The 19,147-nt window shown below is 37.9% G+C and overlaps 1 protein-coding gene across 1 annotated transcript in view; it reads right to left on the bottom strand.

Annotated features, from left to right (window-relative positions):
- The window catches only part of LOC125235751 (neurobeachin-like), a 462,438-nt gene that overhangs the window by 343,772 nt on the left and 99,519 nt on the right, over positions 1-19,147 (bottom strand). The window contains 3 exon segments of the mRNA XM_048142334.1: positions 5,106-5,213; positions 5,581-5,895; positions 6,974-7,120. Coding sequence (XP_047998291.1) covers positions 5,106-5,213; positions 5,581-5,895; positions 6,974-7,120 — 570 coding nt within the window.

Below are 19,147 nucleotides of genomic sequence, written 5' to 3' on the forward strand. Positions count from 1 at the left end.
AAAATAAATATTGGGGACACCTTGCACAGATCAACCACTTAACCACTATCCACCAGTTATCTAAGAAAACAAGTAAAGAGTGCTAGTGGCTAAAACTGAAAGTTAATCAATAGAGCACGAATTCGCGCACCGAATTACCTCTTATCTTCTAAGAGACCCTAGTCCCCGATCCCCTTCAATGACTCTTAATGTCTGTGAGCCTGGTAAATTAAAGCACTAGGCTAATCTATAGTACTTTACTTGAGTGCACTTAAGTCGCGGGACCGGCGGATTAGGTCTAGACTCCATCTAGACTTTAGGTCCCAGACGTCGGACGGAAATAAATAGATTTCCTTAAGTACCGCATGCGAGGAACGCGAGGAAGCCACTGTCATTGTCCGATTTTTAGGTAAATCGGATTTTGTGGAGCGACTTGCATTACTGTACTTTCTTAATACCTTTTCTATTTATAGAAAAATATATCACCGCGGGGCGCGAATCAAAGAGGATCGAGTATTATATGTAGACAGTTACTGTCGAAGTAAAATGTGTAATCACAGTGCATAGACTGCCATCTCTTGACACAGGCTCAAAACTTTTGAACCTCAGTTTTGACAATTTGGCCCATATTTAAAAATATTTTAAGCGGGTTACTCACGTATTAAGTCGATATAGCGTTCGACATGTTTCGGTTCAATTTCGAGAACCTTTCTCAAGAGTAGCGACACCCCGCCTTTACATGTCGAGAGCGCGACGCATACTGCGGGCGCTTGCTCGGTGCGCGCGGCTGCTGAGCCACGGTGACGGCGAGCGCGTCCCCCCGCCGACCCCCCCTGCGCCCGTCCTCAGTACATGTTTTTAATTTTTTCCTAACCTGGATTATTTGTGGCAATATTTCAATGATTCAATGTTGGTATTTTACAAATTGTCAATATACAAAATAAAATTTTGACTTTCTTTGAATCATTCCTTAAAGCTATTTCTGTAAGCTACTACATATTGATATTATCTCCCTCAAGTAGGAAACTGTGAAAGTACTCATATTCAGCCTCGTGCGTCGTGTAAAAAATAAAAATAAATAAAAATCAATAAAAATATCAGCCTCAATAATAATCGGATAAAAAAGTACTTTCAGGCCAAATAATATCCCGTTGTTTTTCAACAAATTCAAATAATGTGCATATTCAACCGTGTTTACAATTTAATCTCAAGAACTTGTTTATTCAGTTTTCCCAACATTCAGTTAATATGAACCAAAGCTCGAGCTATGCAGTGGTAACGATAAGCGCTCTCTGGAGAACCGCTTTGCATCTTAATCCGACGTGAGCGAGCTGGGAATACATCGGTCTTAGTTAAATCTTCGTCTCGTGGTGTCCCTACAGTATCCATAAGTACATATTAGAAATTGGAAAGTGTGTATGTCAGTTTTTTTTTTCCGTCTTTCACGGCAAAACGGAGCGGTGAAATTGACGTAAGTTTTAAGTGAAGATAGTCGAAGGGTGGAGAGTGACATAGGCTACTTTTGGTGTCTATCTAACCCCCATTTCCCTAAAATACGGAGTGGAAACTTGTATGGAGCGAAGCCGCGGGCAAAAGCTAGCCTAAATATATAAAAGAAGAAACTGACTGACTGACTGGACTGACTGACATATTAACGCACAGCCGAAACCGCTGGTCCTAGAGATTCGAAATTTGGCACGTACCTTCCTTATAATAAGGTATAGAGGAACGAGGAGCACCAAGAAATGATTTTGCAAGATTCACATCCTAAGGGATGCAAAGTTCAATGTTTGAATAAGATTACTTTTAGTACCTACGTGGGTGAAGCCGCGGGAAAATCTATTGATATATAAATTACAGCATACCTTGATTTTGAGCATCAAACATTGTAATTTGTAAATAAGTTGTAGGTTTAACATGTATTAGAAAAACCAAAAATCTATTGCCTTGGAGAGTGTTCTCTTGAATTTAAAAGGCATTGAAATATCCCTATAATTTCATGAAATGACGAGAGATATAATTTAATCGATAAGTCCGACCGATTGTGACATTTAAGCATAGATGTAAGATAAAATATCAACTGCCTACGACGAAAATATCCAATTGCCGTCACATTTAATTGTAAAATTATATCAAGTTATAAGTAAATCTGGCAGGCAATTATGGTCGCGCGATAAATGATAAAATAGCAGGCCGTCCCTATCGCACTATTTGTAAGTGCGATAGGGACGGCCTGATATTTTATCGTCTATCGCGCGACCATGCTTCCCGTGCTGGATTATCTTCAAATAATCTTATTTGCTTCCGCAAGCCTTAACCGATACAATCTAAGGACGCCCAATTTCAAAACCGAATATCTCAAAAACATCCCTTTTCCTGCTTCCGTAATTACTTTATCACTCAAAGGAGTAAAACCAATTTAAATGTAGCTGGTGTGACCGTCTGCTATTATCCCGAAATGTCTATTCCCGGAGGATAACTTAAAGGTGCCGGAATGAAAATCTCGTTCAAAAGCATTTCAAAAGTAACCCACAATTTCAACTTTAGAAATATATTTTTATTAGACATCGATTTGATGTTACTTATACTGGGAAGGACCAAATTAACTACGGATTGTGACTATCTCTACTAATATTACGAGTATATTAAAGATACAAAAATACCTACTAAAGAATATGACAAAATGTAGTGGAGCGTTTGGTGCGCGGGGAAGGTTACACACATGTAAGTTATTATCAAACTACGTAAACGCAAGGAAAAGCTGACAATGATATATTTTAATTACATATTTTACTTTTTAATTATATTACACTTTATCGCTAGTCTAACTGGAGCCAAAGTTACAACAGGCAAGCTACTAGTTATAGCATTATCAAAACGTAATAGTAAGAAAGTCAAAATTACATTTTAGAATTTCGAATCTGTTTTCACGGTTCCCTTTTCGGAACTCATAAAAACAAATATTCCAAAAATAAGGAAAATAAAAATAAATACGCGATCATCAAAATGACGAGCCGCCCAAGACAGCAAAATTAATAATAATTATTAGCAGAAAAGCTCCAGATTAATTTCATAAAGTTAGATAAATACCCACATTATTCAGAAGAGGTTTTCCGTCGACGAATATTTATGAGCACATGGGTGCGTAGATTAGTCAAATGAAGATCTCAGCTGCCCTCTGTTAATTAATTTTTCCCCAACTTTTAATGACAGAGTCCTAACGAAATATAAACAGACCGAATAAAATTGCTGAATAACTGAATTTCTTACAGGAAAAATGGGACGAAAATTGAAATTGGTTGCATCTCCAAACTTCCCTCAGTTTCGTAAATTAAATGGACAAGTTGAGAGAACAGTAACTTGATTAGTGTGTGCGTCTATTTTGCAACTTAATACGTGTTTTCTCAGTGTTCCGTTTTGCCCTAGTTGTCCAACTTGTGTGACTTCCCCCACCTTGTAGGCGCCGCCGGCAAAACATCAAATCTAATATTCTCGTTAAAATGTTGTATATTACAAACATGTTATTACATGCATAGTGTAAACGCGATCTAAGAACATAATATTTACTCTTTATCCAAATATGTGCGTACCAAAATAAAATATGAATTTTACGAACGCTGCAAAAAGGAAGGAAATTTCACTTTGTTATTTAAATATTCGAAAGTCAATACTAAGTACCTACCAGGATATCAGAAACATATATGCACATACGAAATGGGCAAGGGCGCTCAAACTTTGGACAGGCGGGCGTTAAGCGGGAAAGTTTCACAATAGCGGTCCGAATTAATATGAAATTATGTTTTTGTGGTATAATTATTTTGAGATTTGTGTGCAATACTTATTATTTTAAATGAAGAGCAATGGAAATTTGCACTATGTGACAAACACATATCACGTTTATAAATGAATAAAATTATAATCAAACACTTCGAGTAGAGTACTGAACTTGCATGTTTATATGAGATGACTGATTTAAAAAAAAGTATAACGATGTACGCGTTGTTACTGATTATTATTAATTTATTATAAAGGTACCTTTCTTACTTCTTCATGGTTCGACGGTTCTAATTTTAGATGACGCTTTTCATCCACTGCAGTAAATATCCTATAGCTTAAATTACATATTATTGTGGCGTAGGCGAGTGTCACAGTTTCGTTTTCTTTAAACCCCTTATTTGCCAAGAGTGGCACTGAACCTGAGTAGTTTCATGTGCTCTGCCTACCCCTTCATGGGACACAGGCGTGATTGTATGTATGTATGTATGTAAATTACATTTATCTACAGTGAATTACTCGGCTATAATGATTTTTCTGTAATCACATTTAATATTTTGCCACATTTAAACATAAAAGCAGCGCCTAAGATTACATCCAAACAATGCTGTAATGTAACTCATTTCATTTCGCAACGTCGTGCCGGATTAACTTCAAAGATCCCTTTGTGAGTGGACTCATTATGTACCTGCCCAAAAGAAATGTGCTTAATGAAATACCGTCCCGCTTTTACTAAACATGCCGAGATTACGGTTTTTAGCAAAAAGTTTGAGAGGAACAGGACTACAGTCAGCATCAAATCTACAGGACCAAAGCCACTTTGTATGTCCAATATTTGTCTTGTTAGAGAAAATATAATAGTATAGTTACCATGATAAAGAAGGTGACACACAAAAAACTCCTACAGAGTAAAGGTAAACGTGTGGACTGTGGTAAACAAAAATAAACGTGACATTAGTGCAAAAATGTTGAACCATTATGTTGCGTTCATGTTATGAAATGGTCATAAGAAATTGGTGATCATCAGTTAGAACATTAGGGTGTTAAGTAGTTAAATATTTGAGAAATTACGAAGATCCTTTGAAAGAGATCGTAAGGAAGTGAGTATTTTCAGAAAACCACAAATTAGGCACATTAATACATCGTCCCATGTTCATGCACAATCAATCTCATGAAGGTGTCAAGAAATTAGTGAAAATCCTGTGTACCACAATCCATCGACGGCATCGATCAACGTGGCTATGGAATTGTCCACATCGGTCGATGCCATGGATCGATTTGTATGGTCACACCTTAACCTTCCAGTAAGTAAGTATCAGGAACCCATAACAACCCAACAAGTCAACGCTTACGTCATGAATGTTTTGCGTGGGATCATGAACTAGGTCCCCGTAGCGGTCGACACGGACGTCGCTGGTGGGCAGCTGACTCGGGCACTCGGAGTCGAAGCGGAACTGGCCCTACACACAGCTAGACGGTCACACAGGTGCAGAGTGGGGTTTGCATTTGGACGACGATTGGTTTAGTGAGATTAGGAAAAAAGCCTTCCGAGTTCCATTAGCATTACAGTTACATTGGGCCATTACAATAAGAAGCGTCTTATTCCCTTGGTCTTACCCGCTGCAGGCTGAGTTCAGCATAATATTATGACACAACGAAGACCAAGGCTCGAGGTGTAAACGCTTGAGGAACTTTGTGCTACTGGCTCTGGACGAATGGTGAAGAGGAGTTCTCAACCTCAATAACACCAATCGTTTTCCAAACAGAACAACACAGAAGCGAAACAAACACACGAAAATCAAATAAGGGCGAGCGCGACATGCTTACACGCTTGCATGCTTCAATATCTACGAGCAGCGACGCATGCGCGGCGGCCACTTCGCGCGCCTCGTCCGCCATCTTCCTCCCTCGAGGCGTCGAGTCTTCTTTAACAACTACGCATGCTTCTTCGTTCTCTGCCGCCTTAGTATCTTCCAGCGAAGCGGGGTCTTGGGGTTCGGGTTCAGGAGGGTCTGGAGGGGGGCTTTCGGGTTCGGGTGGGGGGACTTCTGCATTCGCAAGCAGGAGAGCGGCCTGTTCGCTCACCCTTTTGTGGTTCTCCGGTAGGCTGATGTTACATTCGTTGTCGAAACGGAATTGACTCTGTATCCATTGGTTAGCAGTGGGCAAGACACAAAACATTGGTATTGTTATTAGGAAAATACATCACGCAGATTATTACAACTAAAGTGGCTAATGCAGAACACTTGAAAAATTCGTGCTTCGAAATTGACGACTAAGATATTGCAGATGAGATGTGGATCTGCATCCATATTTCAGCTGTCAATTCCGATGTATGTACGATTTCTTCACTTCATAATTGATAAATATTTGCAAATACATTCGCTCGAGGTAACACGAAAAAGTGATTAGCCAAAACAAAACAGAATTTATTACCAAACTTTTGCAACATTGAAATAAACTGCAACGGAAAGTCCTTTTGTTTTCCCGACGACATGTATATAACTGAAGTACATAACATCCATAACCCGTTGATTGAATAGACACGTCAGCGAATCCGGGCGCCATCCGGATGACACTGGACTGAAATTAGTTCGTGTCCGGACGTAATAGTAACAGCACTCGACTGTGATGAAATGTTGAAAAAGTTCATTTTAACATTGTGACGTGAAAATATTGCGTTGCACAAGTAAGCTTGGAGTAACATTTTAGTTAGTGGACTATGCGAACGAAACACGCTTTGTCATGCAGTTTGGCCATACTTTTTCATGATATCTGCATTAATATGAATTAAATTAAATGAAATTATTTATTTATAATGGACGAAGCAAGGTCTACATATAAAATTTCAGTTATATAAATGTATCAGCAAACATCTGCACATATTATTTATTTATTTATATATAGGCCTTTGCCCAGCAGTGGGACACAATAGGCTCATAATAATAATAATTAAGAAAACAAGTGTAACACAAATATGAGTCTTTCGTGAAAGACATTATTAGAACGCTACATAAGTCATCTTCAACTGTATTACATGGCGACCACGCCTATGTTACCACAGAAGAAAAGTAATAAGCAGATCTTCGCATTACACGTGGATCTTTCCTCTCTGGTATAAGAACGTTACACTAGTAGCTCTTTGGAAATATATCGGACTTTCCTCTTTACATGGCGACCTTGCCACCCCACAAAATTACAGGAATAGGTCCCAGCTCACCTTATACCCTGGACCCAGCCGGTGCATGGCGCAGATCTGGTGCGTGGTGAGCGCCTCGCCGAACAGGTAGATGGCGGCCATTTGTCCGCAGAACACTCGCTCCTCATCCAGCTCGGCTGTCGCTCCGATGTAGCATTTGTCGAAGGGCTGGTGACAAAACAATACAATACAATACTCTTTATCACTTCACATAGTTTACAAGTAATGCACAAGAAACAAAAACAAATTAACAGAGGTAACAACAGGCGGTCTTATCGCTCAAGAGCGATCTCTTCCAGACAACCTTTGGGTATTCGAGTTAATATAATCAGAATATAAACAATTTGTAAATATTTGGCCAAAAATTGCAATCTTGATGCTTTTATAGCTGAAGTTATAGTTTCCAATAGGCAAATTAATACAAATAAATGAATATAAATATTAATTATATTATCATTGTGGCAAATCTAATGATCTCGACACACTTTTTGTATCCATGATTAATTAGGTCATGGTCTCATGGTGCCATAATATTACAATGTCTCAAAGTGTACACTTTATGTGAGTCCTCTAAAGTTATAGCTATGCAAGTTATAGCATTCCTTGAGATTGCTTAACTTAAAAGTGGCAGTCTATTTCGTAGCATATCAAAATTAAAAAGCACCCGTATAACAAGGTTACTTAAAATATAATTCATCACGCCAGAACTCCATTTACTTCGCCATCGTTATCATGAGAGGATTCCCCAAGCGCCAACATAAGCCCACCTAATTGATTACAAAATACAAAACCGAGAGAAGGGTGCGAGCTCAAGAATCCCTTCCTACCCATAGGTTGCTCATTTATAATAAAAATAAAAAGTAATTTTGTGCAAAGCCTCCGAACAAATCCGACCCGAAAAATCTGTAATTAGGGCGGAGTGGAGACTGGAGAATAGCCGTCCCACGAGGTGCAGGATTAAATATAAATAACTACGGCGCACAGATCTAGAAGCCAATAAAACGTCCGGAGAAACACTGAAATTGAAGCTCATAATCTGACATTACTACATTTGCCCGCGACTTTTTTGTGCAAATAAGAAATTTAGATAGCGCCTGATAAAACCTTTAAGGCAAGAATTCCATTTGAGCAAAATGTTTATATCAATTGACAGGCGCTCCCTCAATTATCTCACTTCCGGGGTGGAAGTGGGATAATTTCCGGAATAAAAATTATCCTATGTCATGGGACTAAACCTATTTATATAGCAAAATTTAAATTAATTGGTTCAGCTGTTTAAGAAAGAACATGTAACACACCGACAGATAGACACAATTTCGCATTTATATTAATATGGGTAAGAGGGATCCGCTGTTGTGTTTAAAAGCGTTAAATATGTTAAATGTAATAAACGTAAGCGAATTGGGAGAATCTCCGCCGATAACTCTCGATTTTCATGAAGACTGCTGCATTATCCGCGGCCCAAGTCTATGGCATGCAGATGCAGATCCCGACGATATTTTACATATATTTTAGTCGCTGCAGCGAAAACCTTGCGGAGTTATTTCTAGCTGGATTTTTTATGATAGCATCGTTGCTTTTGGTATCTGATAAAGTGCAGTCTTGAATCTCATATTTCAAGTCGACTTTGAGTAATGAAGTTACTGTAATGCTGCTATCGGAATCACTCGCAATATTTTTAAATATGTATCTTCTAGCGACGCTCTTTTAGAACTTCTGATGCACCAATAAATAAAAATACATGAAGATGGATTCCTTTTGCCAAGTCACAAGATGAAACACGATCTGTTACTGTGTTGTTGTTATGTGCGTCTTTAAGCTGGCACTTTAGATTGCGTAGAATTTAATTCGCGTAAAGCTGATTCACATAACAACCTGAACTCGGATTTCATTCGGAATCCGGAACAGAGTAACACAAAGCAAACAGCTACAAGCGTACCGAGCGGAGTAGGCACAACATTGCCTTTGCCGGCGTCACATTCCAACGGCTACAGATTCCTGAATTCCTGGTGCTCGGCCGAGACTGACGAGATCGGATTTTAGGTATTGGAGGAATGAATACAAGATAACAGAAATGGAACTTTATAAACATCCAAAAATACTTAGAAGAAAACACGAAATGGTTTTTTCCTCTTGTACAAAATTTTCGGTTTGGCATTAAGTCCCTCCCCTCCCACACACATCTAGCGTCTCACGAGCGTAACGTCGGTCGGCCCAACTGTAGAGCATAGATTGGCTTTTTCCTTTTTCCATACAGTTGGCCCGACGCTACGCTCGCGAGACGCTGGATATGGGGGGGGGGGGCTTAAAGAGTGGAATATCAGAGCGACGGAATCAAGAATTTACAGAATGTAATAATCTTTTTTTATGCAGATCGGTTTCTGAGTAAAACTTTTTTAATCGACATCAAAGGAGGAGGTTTCCCAATTTGCGGACGTCGTCGTTATTATTTTGCCCCTTTTTAGGTAGGAGGATTTTGTTTATTTATCTCGAGTGGACCGACGTGGAAGTTTGTTTAAAGGGTTTCAATCCAATGTCCATCGCGTAAACTTCGAGGATGAGATTTAAGACAAATATCAGGATCTCACCAAAAATATATTCAAATTACCTACATCGAGTCACTGTCCTATTCGAACTTGAGTTTCTAAGATATGTAAAAAATTTGGTCTACTACCACCTACATATATGCATGTACAAGTATATGCATGCATATAAGTTATGCGTATTATTTAAAAAACAAATTTGAAATATCTTATCGTATCTACGGCACGTGTCTTATAGTTATAATCGTGTTGTTATTTATTTTAATTTATTTTACAATAACATTTTCCGAAACACGATTATCACAGTGGCTTGGTTGTAAATGGTCGGCCTTGTAACCTGATGGTCGCGGGTTCAAATCTTAAAATCATTAATCTTAACCATTAACTTTCGAAATTCTTGAACGCCGTCCTCTTATCTCCTAAGCCCTCCATTTGTTCTCAATCCGTTACGCAGGAACGTCATGTGAATTCCCATTTACGGTAACACTCCGTGGAGGTGACACGTGAGAACGCTTAACGGAGGCCTATTGAGGTGGAAACACGATATTTGGTATTCTGTAAAATGTTGTACAAATGGAAGGAATTACTGAAGGAACAAATGAAGGTGACGCGCAAGAGAAGAGAAATGAAAGGATTAAGATGTAAAAGATAATCAGGAGACCTTTCGATCAGCTTAACATAAAACCTTCTGCTGGGCAGAAAAATTAAAAAAAAGTATGATAACTTCTTTGATACTGCTAAAAAGGACAAGAATTCTAAAAGATCAGTCGCAAAACAGTCTATAAAATTGTAACTTTAAATTTTATAAATAACTTAGCTTTTATCCGAGTCTAAATTAAATTGATAGGTTTAAGTGTGAAGGGGCAACACACAGTCAGGCAGACACGAATATACCTATACAATTAGTATCGATTGATAGATACAATATCAATTAACATACATACATACATACATACCAATAATCACGCCTATATCCCATAAAGGGGTAGGCAGAGCACATGATCTACAAAGTTTCAGTGCCACTCTTGGCAAAAAACGGTTTGAAAGAAATCCAAATTATGACAATCAATTAACCTACTATAGAAAAGGCTTAGGTATAGGCTTGATAGTCATTCACATACATACCAAGGTACTTCTGAGTTTTTACATTTTAGCTACATCCGAATACGACTCTCGGTTACGAGGGCAGAGTTGTAAAGGTTATCTCAACAATCTCAAGATTGGAAAAGTTTCCAGAGTTTTGGTAAACAAACTAAAACATTTGCCTGTTTATACGATCGCGATCAGATATTCCATTGTTGAACGTTTTTGCTGTCCACTTCATTTAGTTGATAAACTTAGTAAATTATTGAGAATTAGACGATCAGATAAATCATCAAATAAAAAAAGCGCTGGCAGAAAGAGCGAGTAACTTTTGATCCGAAGGTCGCGGGTTCGAATCCCGGCTTGTGTCAATGAGTTTTTCAGAACTTATGTGCGAAATGTCATATGATATTTGCCAGTTGATTTTCGGTGAAGAAAACATCGTGAGGAAACCAGACTAATTCCAATATAAGGCCTGATTACCCTTCGGGTTGGAAGGTCAGATGGCAGTCGCTTTCGAAGAACCTACTGTCTACGCCAAATCACGGGATTAGTTGTCAAAGCGGACCCCAGGCTCCCATGAGCCGTGGCAAATGCTGGAATAACGCAAGGAGGATGATGATGATGAGACGATCAGATAAGTTATTTAGTTCATAAATAATAAATTTAAACACTACCAAGTTTTCACCTGCGTGAAATTCGGAAATCTCAATTCAGAAGCCAAAAGTTCTAGGTTATGGTATTCATCCTTGTACAAAAAATAATGAAGACACATTCAATCATAACGTTATCACGAATTATGAGTAGATAAGTACTACGACTACTAATAGGTTCAATATTAGACACATTTATAGATAATTTTCTAAACGATAAAACAAACCCTTGTTTCCCGGGTGGGTTCTGTATATTAAACGGAATTAGTTGTATAATTCTGTTGTGTTGTGTATGTTGTATTCAGTGTACCGAAGTATGTAGCAAGACCTTGCTAGCTTAACTGTACGTAGAGTGAGAAACCAGGCGCCATATGGGACCCTTTTACATCATGCATAATAATGAACGATCATCATAAAAACTGGTGACAATTGTCATTCCAAATACCTATTTACTATCATGAGAGATATAGGTAGGTACGTCTCATATACAAAAAAAATCGCGAACCAAAATTTACTTTGAGAGGCGGTAGATCACAACATCTTTAGATGTTTCAAATTAAGAATTTTTTCTACTCCCGTACTGTTATTCGTGACTTACAAGGTCGTGCATAGAACTTTAAAACCCTACATAAAAGATGTCAGGACAAGTCTATCTAGTCTATACCCTGAAAACATTTAGTAGCAGTAGCACGATATAGCTGTTAAAGTTCAGTAAATACATTGCTACCAACTTAACAAACCAATTCGCAGAGTCGAGACTCCTTCGTTTTCTGCTGCGTTCATTGGCGACGCGTCGAATCGCATTCAAATATATGAGAACTCGATTCAACTCGGCTCGATTCGTCTTAGTGGCCAGGCTTCAAAGAACCATACCATAGACAGTTTTATTTTCATGTTTGCACTCAAACTGCATATTCAAAATGGTAGGCGGTCCACCTAGATAACTAAGATGACTGAAAGTAGGTATTTGTTGAATTTATAATTTTCTTTCAAAATAAGTGCTTGGTCGTAGAAAAAGTATTGTATGCAACGGTGTTTAACTGAGTCAAAAAATGCTCGTGGCGTCTTTATTAACAATTTTCGGCTTCGCCTCAAATTGTTACCCACGCCACTCACCTTTTTTGACCTCTTTTAACCACCAGTTGCATAAAATACTATAATTTTCTTCCTCCACTCTGTTTCATCTAATTATAAATAAAAAACAAGTCCGACATTTGTCTTACAAATATCTCGTCATCTAAATTTTTCGAGGTAAACTTAACCACATTACCCCAACGCCCCTGCTATATTATGTAGGACCGTTTCTACTATTGCTAATTTAGCCTTTGTCCTCGTTTAAAAAGCGCGACATCAAAGGGAATAAGAATAAGCAATTCAAAAAGTGACCTTTATTTTAATTGCATTTATAAGGATTTAGAAATTAGATCCAGACGCATCTTTGTAAAGACTACGGATATTAAATTTTAACTTCTGATTAGCAGAAACGTCTGCAATCGATGCCACTAGGCTTAGAATAAATTTAAAAGTGGAAAATGTCTACTACTACGGATATTAGTCAGCCAGCAATTGATAGCCATTTTCTTTAATTTAACATTTTCCAAATAAACATTTGACAATCAGCTTGGTTTGGATTTTAAAATCTAAAAAGTAAAAAAAAACTTACTACAAAAAATATCGTACTGAAATGTTCCCAAAATTGGGATGAGTCCTGCGTATATAAAGCACAGAATACGACTCAAACGTAGCTATTATCTACTAGCTAACTACCTTTGAATAAAACAGATTGTAAACTATGGTAAGTTCTTAACCCTGGTATCCAACATTAAAAAGTACCTACTAGAATGATATTGATATATGGCAACAGGGAACTAGGTCCAGTGGTAGGATAATAAAGTGCACAAAGGCATCATCAATCGTTCCCGCCGGTGCATTAAGCACGCGGTGGAAATGTGTGCCGAGCCGATTTATTACCCTATAAAGCCTTATATGCCACAGGCTAACGAGAACGCATTATGAGAGGAGTATGAAGTCACCAATCATCATTAGCTTTCTATCACCAACTGCTGAAGATAGCTATATTCTAAAATGTATTCTACAAGTAGGCTAAAATTTGTTCTATTAAATTTAGATCATGATATGCTCGGAAATTGCTTTACCGACAAGTGCTCTCAAATTTTTGATGAGGCCTCAAAGGCTCTTTTACAAGTCAGTAATGTCAGTATACATTACTCGTTTAGTGCAATCCACATAAAATCATACATACTCATATATAATAGTGAAAATGATCATGGTCTCTCTTCATACACGTCACTTACCCCGGATCCTAGGCTAGTATCATACAGCAGTGTCACGCGACACGCGATTCTTCGTCCACCTAAGTGCGTTTTTACATTATCCGATCCGTTAACGGATGTAGGACTGATATCCCATACATTTAAGCTGCCATCTATGATTTTTGCTATTGAAATCCTTCCTAACTACAGCCGATATCGCATCGGATAATGTGAAAACGCACTAACAAACCAACAGACACCAGGCGCTTCCTCGAATCTATCAACTTAACGGCCTGAAAACACTCCTCGTGGCAACAGCTCCTGTCTCAAGTTTCCGTTTTAGCTTGTTTGGGCATTAATAAATACCTACGTATTAATTTCTGGCTGCTCTTCTCTACGGATCAAAATTTATGAGTATATTTCTTCATCGTAACTCGACATGTTAGTTTTCCTTCAGCATTTGTCGACATATGAACTCTACGATTTTTTTTTTTATGAAATAGGCAGCAAACGTCGAGCAGGCGAGCCGCCTGATGGTAAGCAGTCATCGCCGCCTATGGACATAAGCAACATCAGGGGAGCCACTTATGCGTTGCCGAACTTTGAGAACCCTAAATACCTGCTTCTTGAAGAACCCCATGTCATAGCGCAAGGGAAACACCTCAGAAGGTAGCTCATTCCACAACTTGCACGTTCTGGGCAAAAATCAGGTTGTCATGTAGGTCCTCAAATCTGCCAAGTTTCTAACATTTCAGAGACACTGACCCGTCTTCAAGGCCGGGTCCCCAGAAGCTGTATAACTACAATTAGTCACTTAACACAATTGCAGCGATTAAACCACGTACCCCCTAATCCATCCGTATAATGTCACATAACTGTCGCGGCCGAGTTCCCGCAAACACTTAGCGCGCGATGAATATTCATGTGGTAATCCTATCGCTTTCAGAGCGCGGGCTATCTGAAGCTAAACTTCTCTATGACTACACTTTAGTAATTACGCAATTATATATATTTAAATATAATCCATACTAATATTATAAATGGGAAAGTGTGTGTGTCTGTTTGTTTGTCCGTATTTCACGGCCAAACGGAGGGACGAATTGACGTGATTTTTATAGTGGAGATAGTTGAAGGGATGGAGAGTGACATAGGCTACTTTTTGTCTCTTTCTAACACGGGCAAAAGCTAGTTAAAATATAAAGAAATGAAACTTCACACAGGATATCACTGGTTTGAATGGACAATCTTAATACATACACACTATTAGGTTGCATTGTTTCATTACAGAGATTCTCTAGCCATCAGTGTTAATCATGAGATTAGCTCAATGGCATCATAATTAGCACTATCATCCAACTTACTCATGTACAGATAGTCAAGTTAATCTAGCTTTTAAGATTTGACTAGAATAATTGTATATTTTATATATTACTAGCTTTTGCCCGCGGCTTCCTCGCGTCAGAAAGAGACAAAAAGTAGCCTATGTCACTCTCCATCCCTTCAACTATCTCCACTTTAAAAATCACGACAATTCGTCGCTCCGTTTTGCCGTGAAGGACGGACAAACAAACAAACACACACACTTTCCCATTATAAGTATTAGTATGGATATGACGATGGCTATCTAGTGACCCTGCCTGCTAAGCCGCGGTCCTGGGTTCGAATCCCGGTAAGGGCATTTTTTGTGTGATGAGCACAGATATTTGTTCGATGGATGTTTTCATGTATATAAGTATGTATTTATCTATTTAAGTATGTATAACGTCGCCTGCACCCATAACAAGCTTTGCTTTTTGTATTGATCTGTGTAAAATATTTATTTATTTATTTATATCTATTTAAATTTTCACGAATTTCGATGTCAAAAATCAGAATACAAACAGGCTTGTGTGTTGCGGATTAAATAACTTGGGGGCTTGTGCACTAAATAACCCAGAGTAGGCTGTAGGAATACATGACTAGGGGCGGGCGTGTCTGACGCATAGCTTAGTAAGTTCCTTCTCACTCTATTTATTATATTGTTGCTAGTTCCTTTAATAACTACGTTACTGGTGGGCTGACGACAATGAGCGGTGTTTAAAATAAAAAAATCTAATCATATAAAGATTGCCTATCAAATATCGAATGTGCATCCAAAAAGAGATTTAATATTACTTTCAAATACTACATAAGTTCGCATATGTATGTATGTACACTTCAATTACGTAGAGTAAGCGCCAAGTAAAGCTACTAGATAGATCAATCTTCCCAACTACTCTGCCTAACGTTTTGCTATAATGCATCAAAAGTGCCACTCTTGCATGCATAAGTATAATATGTCACCGGTTGTACCAGGGCCGCATAAACTGGAGCGGCTAAAGTGACACCTCCAGAGACTACGATACATTCCCACTGCACGCAAGCGAATTACAAACTCATCCTGACCAGCTGAACTATGATCGTAGGAATTTTCATCATTCTCCTCAGAAGGATAACGCTATTACTTTTACACTAGTTAATAAACGGTAAATAAATAAATATTATAGGACATTCTTACACAGATCGTCAGAGTCCTCAGCTCAGAAACTTGTGTTGCAAGTAAGACAACGATATATATAATATAAAATATCTATATACATAGAAAACGTCCATGACACTGGTGGTGGTATCTATGCTCATCACACAAATAAATGCCCTTACCGGGATTCGATTCCCGGGACAGCGGCCACCAGTGGGCCTTGCCGTTTTTAATGAACGGTAAATGTCATGAAATATTTAAAATCACAAGGAAACAACACTATATTTGAACAAACAGAAAATCATTCTAAAAAATTTGATTTGTTCCCTAGTTTACGATATTTAGTTACAATATCCTTAAATCCATAGACACACGATTAGCTGAAAGTCCATTTTCCGATTGTCTGCAACATATACGAACCTATTACAAGTGGCGCATTTTCCCTCGCATTTCATGCACTCCATATTTGAAATTCTTGCACATTGACGTGGTAGGTAAGTTCGCGAAGCGTACAGAATAGCACGCCTGCTCGCCCTGACATATTGGACGCAGACAGGAATCCTTGTGAATTTGTTATGAAGGCGGTCGGGGCTAAACGGGCCAATCTCGCAGCGGACGCCGCTCGTACCTAATTCACGAGACATTTTGTCTTCTCTCAGCTTGGGGTTGGAATAACTAAACTGGGAAATGATTGGCATTATGTTATGCTCTCTCAGATCAAATAAACGGCAACAAAGAAGCAATAAATGTTTGAACTATGTAGGTACATGAATGAGCTTCGCTTGATTGATAACCTACTACAAAATTAAAATTTTGAAAAAACCCCGACCGTGACATAGTAGACCGATTTTCATGAAACATGGCTAGTAGACATAGTAGACCGATTTTCATGAGAACACTCCCGACTAACTCAGCTTTCAGACAAAAAAAACTAAATCTAAATCGGTTCATCCGGTTCGGGAGCTAAGATGCCACAGACAGACACAGACAGACAGACAAACAGACAAACAGACAGACAGACACGTCAAACTTATAACACCCCGTCGTTTTTGCGTCGGGGGTTAAAAAGTGATTCTAAAATATCATATATTGACTCGTATCTGTTCATATATTACTTACTCGTATAATATACATAGTGACCTGCGCGGATTCTCCCATGTTTATCAGAGGGTACTTACCACTGTGGTCCAATACGTAACTGGCTACATACAGGGAATTTTAGATTCCTGTTTTGTAACCAAAAGTAAGCAAAGCATATACATAGAAACACTGATCTGATCTGACTGATCCAATATCTAATCAGCTACAAACAAGGATTCTTGATTCCCATTCTGTAGCTGGTTAAGACATTTTAGTTACATACAAGGTTTCAAATTTTATGGTACATACTCGTACATAGTTATTGAAGTTTTTGTGACTTTGTCGTTTTATACAGCTGAATACCCCGAGACTCTCAAGCAATTACCAAAATCGTTAAATATCTATAAGACTGGCACGAAATATGAAATATTTAATCTTGTTCATCATCATCAAGTTGAACCAATATTTTATCGTAAAGCGATACATGTGTGCAAATCCACATTTTGTTTGAAACTGAATATTCCCCCCACTGAACAAGTCGCAAGCACACAATGGCCGTTTCCTACGAAGATTAATATGCGTCCAGCATGTAGAATAGAGTTTATCATGTGTGAATAGTACATTATTCAGCTGAGCTCAAAATTGCTTGCCTTCGCCTTTGAATTTTACGCCCCTTTGTATGGGGTTAATGTAAAATGATATTGTAGCTTGCATTCGGGCTTTAGTTCGCTGGGAATTTTGTTGAAAATGGAAAATTAGGAATTACTTTTTACTTACCTTTTGCATTTTGAAAACTTCACTAGACATATTTCGCTAATATGTGCCTGAATTGCCTGAATTCACAGTCATTTTTATATAAACTTACATTGACCGGGACAGGTATAGACCGTGATGATCTTCTGGTTTTTGTAGAACTCCAATATTTCGACGCAGTTGGGCATTTTCATAATGAAGGACCCAAAAATTAACTCGCTGTCAGTTTTGTGACTAAATTAAGCATGAAATTTCAATAAAAATATTGTTTTTGTGTTGATTACATAAACTAAGCGATAATCTACATTCAGAACGAGAAAAATGTTAATTTAAATTTTTCGACAGATTTTATGCTTAATTGTCGTCACAAAACTGACAGCGAGATAATTTTTGATAACAACTTACTTACAGTGCATCATGATCACGGAAAACTCCGCTTCCGTGACGAATGCTGATGAGAATACGATATGGAATTACTATACAATATATTAATTTAAAAACAAATTATTATTTGTTGTCGGATCTTGCTAATGCTAACTCATTTTACTTATTGATAATTTCTGTGTTAATTTGTAATAGTTTAAATGTGTAAACTTATTTAATTTATATAGCCCTTGGGGCAATAGGAATATTGTCAAACTTAATATGTATTTGCATGCTGTGATTACCTATAAGTGGGGGATCAATTATGAATGGGCTTTTATAGTCTGTAATTTATAGTATGTATATTGTATCTTCTGTTGGTGATCCTAATAAACAAATAAACAAATATTATGATAATTAAATTGACTGTGTGGTGACGGGTTAAGAATTTCACCACCCCCTTTCTTCCCGTGGGTGTCGTAGAAGGTGACTATGGGCTATGGATTAAGAGCGTTATAACATTTCGGCGTCGGGCGAAATTAGGTATTTTACCCGCCGCGCGAGCCCAATATGCCGACCCTTTCTAGCACGTCTTATCACTCGCTCGCACTACAATAATGGACAAAACAATCTTGATCCTTCCTATGGAATTTTGATAACAACCACAATCTACTATCTCGATACAAGCTTTTATTTTTTAAACGTTATTTTGTACGAAAATACTGGAATATAGCCCAAAATAATATTAATAATGTTAAAATTTATTTAAAAATTTAAGGTAATAATTATAAACTGTGATCATATTTAAGTAGATCCCATTCCAAATATTTGCTTTTGTTATATGATAAGTATTAGAGTAAAGTATATATTAATATAATGATAAGTCAAATACAATTCTAATTACTTCAAGGTGGTACTCAGGGTCTGATGATGGAGTCAGATGGTGGTCA

The sequence above is a fragment of the Leguminivora glycinivorella genome, chromosome 18 (genome assembly GCF_023078275.1).
Source record: "Leguminivora glycinivorella isolate SPB_JAAS2020 chromosome 18, LegGlyc_1.1, whole genome shotgun sequence".
In the NCBI taxonomy this organism is placed as follows: domain Eukaryota; kingdom Metazoa; phylum Arthropoda; class Insecta; order Lepidoptera; family Tortricidae; genus Leguminivora; species Leguminivora glycinivorella.